The following is a 7,189-nucleotide window of genomic DNA, read 5'->3' on the forward strand; positions in this document are numbered from 1 at the left end:
CAAAGGACTCTCAATACCCACTTTGAAACACATGTAGACTCTCACATGTATATAAAATATTCACAGACACATAAAAGGTTTCAAATACAAAAATTTAACAAATTACCTTAAATCTAGTTGGGTAAGAATGGGTTGAACTGTATAATGACTTTACATGTGTTACATGAAGTCATTGAAAGGATTGCAAAGTTTGCCTTTAAATCACAGGTTCGAGATTATATGACTTATATTCACAACATATTTCATATGTTTCTTTTGAAAAAAATAGGTAGCTAAATCTAGAAGATGAACATCAACAAAAGAAATTTATGTACATTCAAATCTTTGCTATAGAGAAGAACTAGAGAGAATTTTGGCTTATGATGTTAGGAGATTATGAAATAAACATAAAGTTCAATGGAAGAATAAAATGGAAAGAGAAGATACTTTCTACTTGGGAGAATGAATCTGATTGATAGTTTGAGTTTTGAAATATTGATGACGAGGGGAGATTTTTAAGATCTGTAGATTGAATATATAGTTTAACCTATTATAACCCAACTTAATTCAAGATATTCTACTTGATATCTTCATTTGAGCTCTATTGCCTATGTTAGGAAATAATTCATGTTGGTAAGGTATTGAAGCATGGTGATATTACCCATAGAAATGTGGTGAAGTTCATTCTTAAGTTGTATAACTCTGGACCTTTTTGTCGCCTGCAGGCGACGTTCCAGTGTGCTCTAAATGTCACCACACGTATCCAAGTGAAGAATGTAGGAGAAGATACCAAGTGAAATGGTGGCGCAGATTGCCATTGCAAAGTTTTGATCGATGTGAGTCCATCGATTGTAGGCTAGGATGGGGATGGAGGTGCCACTGATGTCTATTAGGATGTGCCGGGGAGCTGGAGATGATTTGTTTAGGAATCCAACGTAATTATTTGAACGAAAATGTTTCAGGATCTAAGATTTTTGTGTGGAGTAGTTTTCAATTGAGATTTGAAGGGGAACTATTGTTTTTATATTGGAGATAAGAAATTTGAGAGAGGAGGGAGTGAGGATTCACTATTAAATTATATCTTTATGGGAGTCAGATGGATAGATATCTAAAAGTAGCAAGGGAGGAGTGCTGTGGTAAGAGATGTTCCCATGTGTAAGTTGCTTGTTAGTGAAAATGGGAGATAAGTTAATGTAAGAGGCATCCCACTTAATCAAGACTCTACCAGGTTGGACATGGCTGACGTTATTGTAACTTTCCTCATAATGAAAGAGTTTGTGATTGTTTCCGAGTCATTTGTAGCTTTGCTGTTGACTTTTGCTTCAAGCATGCAGAAAAAGTTGAGCTTATGGACATTGATAAGATTTTTGCATGCACGAATCCTATCAAGGCCACTGAACCTTCTGACATTCCCGCAAGCAAATGAGGGGAAGATCATAGGGATTTTGTTAGGGTGGTAGCTAATTTTTGTGGCCTTAGTAAACTTTGCGGAAGTTGTATTTTTCTTCTAATAATTTTTTTGTCATTTCAGTTAAATAATTGATAAAAAAAGACTTAGTGCTTTTGCGAGTGTTCAATCATGGCAGAGTTTTCTTAGGGAAGGCTTTAACGAGACGAGACCAAAGTGTTTGATGAAGAAGAAGAGTTGGCGACGAAGTGGAGTTGGTGATTGTAATTGAACCTTGGCTCGAATAAAGATTTACAATTATGTTTGAACTAATTTTATAAATTCTCTTTAAAATTCTCTATTTTTTCTAAATTAAGATCCTGATCAGAAAATATTACTATTTCTCTCATAAATTCTCTATTTGAATGACAATCATGTCTTTAGGGTCTATTTGGGATGAAATTATTCTGTTCGGTCACCAGATGCGATCCAAAGGTGAATCAGGACGCACCACGTTATTTTTTTGCTATGTGCCAGTACTGTGTACTACCACGTATCGGGTGCCGTGGCGCATCATGATTCGCCTCCGGATAATCCAATGAACGCACAAAATAATCTCTCCTATTTGGGAAAACTACAGTTTTTGTAAAGGTTGTGGAAAATAATTTTTCAAAAAATTATTGTAGAAAGTAGTTTTCTAGCACAATATATATTTTTTAAATAAGCCAAAAAAATAATAGACCAATAAAAATCACGATTACTTTTTTTTTGGAAATAAATCATTATAATTGCCATCTAAAAACAAAGCAAAACAGTAAGTTTCCTAAGCTCAATCCTAGGTACTTAGATTCTTTTGGATAGAATATAAAGGTTTTGACATCAAATCTCTTCTTCAAGAACCTTGCCATAACAGCATGTGATTTAAGGATTTTCTAAGCTCGCTTGACTCGAAACTCCTTTTTATTAGGGGAAACCCGCAGAGGGGCCTAAACATAGATTAGAATAAAAAATACAAGATCCTTAAAAGCTATCTCGAGCTCACTACTGCTCAAAAGAGCTATAAAAAAGTCAAAGAAAAACTTAGAAGTAATGATATACAATAAATTAGTGATGTGACATGTCCTGATTGACCACCGGTTGATATCCGGTGACCGCACGTAATAATTTTGCACATCATACATATGCTGTTCTTTTGATTCAATTTTATATTGAATATTTAGTTTCCATATAATTAATGGCTAATTCAATTTAATTTTGAGCACATAGAAGTTGTATTTTTCTTTTAATATTTTTTTGTCATTTCAGATAAATAATTGGTAAAAAGCATAATGCTTTTGCGAGTGTTCAATCATGGCAGAGTTTTCTAAGGTAAGGCGTCAAAGTGGAGTTCGTGATTGAATTTGAACCATGGCTCGAATAAAGTACAATTACGTTTGAACTAATTTCATAAATTCTCTATTTTTACTAAATTATTATAAGATCCTGATCGAAAAATTTTACGATTTCTCTTATAAATTCTCTATTTAAATGACAATCATATTTTTTGAGTCTATTTGGAGAGAAATTATTCTGTACGGAGGCCAACCATAATGCGTCACATAAGCGATACCAAGCCGCGACACCGATCCACCGTACCTAACAAAGGGGTGACGTGTCGCATTCTTGTTGGTCTCCGGACATCGTTCGGCGTCCGCACAAAATAATTAATCCTATTTGAGGCAATTATAAATTTTGTAAATGTAGTTATAAAAATGTTGTGGAGAGTAATTTTTTTAAAGTTATTGTAGGAAATCACTATATTTTTTTTAGCACGGGTGTGATCTATCTGATGACATCCCTCATAGAAGACGTTTGACGACGTAACTAATTCCTAAACCAATCTACCCGAAATCAGACCCAAAAAATGATAGACCAATAAAAACTATGATTATAATTATCATAAGTTTCCTAAACTATGAGCATAGCAATGGCGTCATCGATATGCTGGGAAGTGGCTTGCACCGGCAAATGGGACATGTTGGATGTTGTCGGAGCCATTCATCCACACACCCAGCGTGGAATATATGGCGACAATCAGGTAAGAGTCGTAATATCTGAGAATCTGTATAATCCAATAAACAGATTGAGCAGAACGGATCATTAGCAGTAGATCCCACTTCATCTTCACCATATATGACCTTCGGGAAGCTTTTCAAAGTCGTCTCATCAATCCCCTGCTCCACATCAGCCAGCTCCACCTCCACAACATCGTCGCTCTGATGTTCATAGGCTCTGATGTTCTTGTTTCTCCAACGAAGGAAGTAGTAGATGATGAGAGTAACTGCGGTGATCAGAAGAAAGATGCCCATGGCGACCGCCATGCCATAGCCAAAGCCATGGAAGCCATCGGAGTTTAGGATGCTAACTCCCTCAGTGGCAGAGGAGGAGGAGGTGGTGGCCATGATTAGAATTTGAGGAAAGTAGAGCTGATTGGGGAAGAGAAAGGGGAGGGTGAGGCGATTTATATGTTGGTTGTAGAAGAGAAGGAATGTTGGTTGTGAGAGTTTTTGAAATGCATTTACAGTAAATACTGATCTTTTTTTTGGCTTCATTATGTGATGTTTAAATTAGTTAAAAATATAATATTTTTGAATAATAAAAATATTATATAGAGTTTATGTGGGACAAATTTTGAGCTGCTAATTTTCTTTTATTATTATTGCTTCATGCTTTCAGTCCTGATAATCAATTAGAGAGAGTCCAAAATGTAAGAAATTTCTCTCTCGTTTGATATTCCACCATTATAAATTCTGTTCTTTGAGTCGTTTGACTCAGCAAAAATGATGAAGATAACAAAGGAGATTAAAGAAATCAATTTTAAGCCTACACATTATTTAGGAATCAGAGAGAATTTGAATACAGAGGCTTCATTTGGAATATCTTTTTTAGTACTTTCTAAAGCAGCTTTTTAGTGCTAAATTTTTTGTTCAAAAAATTTGTGTACTAAAAAGTCATTTTAGAAAGCAATAAGAAAATTGTCCCAATTGAAGCCTTAGTTTCAATATAATTATAGTTAATTCAATGTATAATATACATTGAAATAAAATATATTAAGCTTCTCTATCATTCTTCTCACCCTCATTTACTCAAGCTTTTTGTCAACTCTTAGGATTCAACATGGTATTGGAGCTGTCGCCTAATAATACTTTCATGTTTTCTATTTTTTCGTCACCAAAATCTACTTCATCCTTATGGTTGATTCTCCAAACTTCTGATTCTTTGGAAACCTCTAATGTTAAAATGAGACAAATCACAAACCCCATCCCCAAATTTTAAACTTAATTTTATAATGTCTAATATTATACATATTGTTGAAACACAATCAGAGATCTAAGAGTTTGAAACTTTTTAAAGACAATTCTTTTAATAGCTATCTTTATGAGATTAAATTTTATCCTAAATTGCTCCTTAGCCACATTGGCCAAATCTCACGAAACCCAAAATACAACATGTGGATGCTTATAGATAAAAACTTAAGACTGGCATTATTCTTTACATTTTTGCATCAATTCAACCTCATATTCACAATGGAATTTTGTTCCTAGATTTGTCACACCATTAAAATGTTGCTTTAGTCCATAAACCATTATTGAGTTCTTTTTTATAAAGATGAACTTCATAATGTCTTGATGAATACTAAATCTATGACATGATACTTTTCCAAAATAAATTCATGGCCGATGACATTGCAATGACTATTTAACATAGACATTAAATATATTATTCTACATATTTTAACGCTTGACCCAAAATTATCAAGCATTAAAACTACTATCGTCAATAAACATACCCTTATAAGCCTTGAGGATCTTTATTATACGAGAAAATAAATCTTGTCATTGAATCCTTCAAAGACTATTCTTCGTTGATTCCTCCTCTCCATTGCACTCCATGGTTACTTTATTGCAACTAGAGGGAAACAAGAGTCACTTACAATAATATACCCTTTGTTGAGGTTTCTCTTCCGAAGCTTACCCGACTCATTTTGCTCACTCTCCTTCATTGGCAGAAGGTGGTTAACTTTGCTCAATTTACATCAAATGTTAAATTTATGCCAAACATAGACATTCTACCCCTCAATGCTGAAACACCAAAAAAACTTTAATTATTTACCCCTTCCATGCAACAAGCATTCATTATCACTTTTCCAACTTCAACCCCAAATTGGTTCTTAGATTCTAGAGCATCTTCACACTCCAGTTCAAATCTCTCTTCGCTTCGCCAATCCACCATGCAAAAGTATGACAAGTTCTTCATAGAAATGAATATTCATTACAAATCACATAAAAGTTTTATGGTTGCTTCCAACTTTTTCCCACAAGCTTATTCTTTCTCCTCTGCTTCACATTAAAAATATATCTCTTAATTTGCTTTCTATTCAAACAATTATTGTTGATAATCATTTTTTTTTGTCCCTTGATTCTTTTGGATAGAATATAAAGGTTTTGACATCAAATCTCTTCTTCAAGGACCTTGCCATAACAGCATGTGATTTAAGGATTTGCTAAGCTCAAGCCCAGCATGACTCGAAACTCCTTTTTATTAGGGGAAACCCACAAAGGGGCCTAAACATAGATTAGAATAAAAATTACAAGATCCTTAAAAGCTATCTCGAGCTCACTACTGCTCAAAAGAGCTATAAAAAAGTCAAAGAAAAACTTAGGAGCTCAAGATATCAACAAATCAACAATACCAAAAATCCTAGGTACATTCTAGGGAACCAAAAGGCCAACACCTTAAAAATAAAGAGAGAGAAAAAGATTGCCCTTAATCTCCATCTCTCCACCAATAAAATTATGAAACAAAAATCCTGCACAAAAAGGAACATGCAAAAAACGTATGAGAACGAAAAGTTCAAACAACAAAATTCAAACCTAGCATGGTAGTTAACACATATGTTGAAAGAGTCACCTGCAAAGATAAAGATTATAGCCAAATAAATGCACCCAAAATAAAAAAAAAAAACTCAAAGGGAGAGTTACATATTATAAATTTAGAAATAAGATAAAGTAACACAATTCTCCTCCAGTAAAAAACTATTATAAGACTATCACCAAAATGGTCAAACCCATCAGCATAAAATAGAACAAAGAGAGCATGGAAATCTAACAGTAGAGAGAAATCAAGCAGCCATCGAGAGGTAGCACCAAAACCCCCAGGTAAAACACAAAGTCGTATGAATAGGTGAAGTAATACACATAGCAACAAACATCTGAATAAATTTATAACTTTTAATTGAAAAGAGAATCACAAATCATCTCATAAACTAGTTGATAATAATCCTTCAAAATAGCCCCAAATCACTAAGGTTAGCAATATCAATAGTTACGTTATAGCCATGGGTTAAGCAACAATAGATATCATGATAATCACAAGGGAAATAAGCCCAAAGATCCCCCACATTCAGCAGCATATTTTTAAGCCACATATGGAGAATAAACATAGCATGAAGGGTCCTAATCTGAATGATACAATGTTTCAGGTGTGCATTATCATGTTAAAATAACCCATATAAATTACCTAGTACTATATTCTAAACCACCACCGATGCAAAAAATAATATCACCCAATGAGAGAAACCCCATTTAAACCATTAGTAAAAAGGGAAAAAAATCCTAGTGTAATGAAATAGATACATAGCATATCCCACTATATTCCACAGCCAGGGAGCAAAAATTAGTACACCCATCTCCAAAATCGGCAAAACAAATTCCCAAATCAACCAGCCACTAAGGATATAAAAAATAAGTGATTCCATCCGATCATCCATAACAATCACAAGGC

The 7,189-nt window shown here is 34.1% G+C and overlaps 1 protein-coding gene across 1 annotated transcript; it reads right to left on the bottom strand.

The window, feature by feature from the left end:
- Nucleotides 1–3,318: 3,318 nt before the first annotated feature.
- On the bottom strand, nt 3,319–3,807 carry LOC110106884 (RING-H2 finger protein ATL70-like). Its single transcript, XM_020836962.1, has one exon. It carries the CDS (start codon nt 3,805–3,807, stop codon nt 3,319–3,321), a length of 489 nt encoding a protein of 162 aa, XP_020692621.1.
- Between the last annotated feature and the right edge of the window lie 3,382 nt (nt 3,808–7,189).

The sequence above is a fragment of the Dendrobium catenatum genome, unplaced genomic scaffold (assembly GCF_001605985.2).
Source record: "Dendrobium catenatum unplaced genomic scaffold, ASM160598v2 fragScaff_scaffold_273, whole genome shotgun sequence".
Taxonomy (NCBI): domain Eukaryota; kingdom Viridiplantae; phylum Streptophyta; class Magnoliopsida; order Asparagales; family Orchidaceae; genus Dendrobium; species Dendrobium catenatum.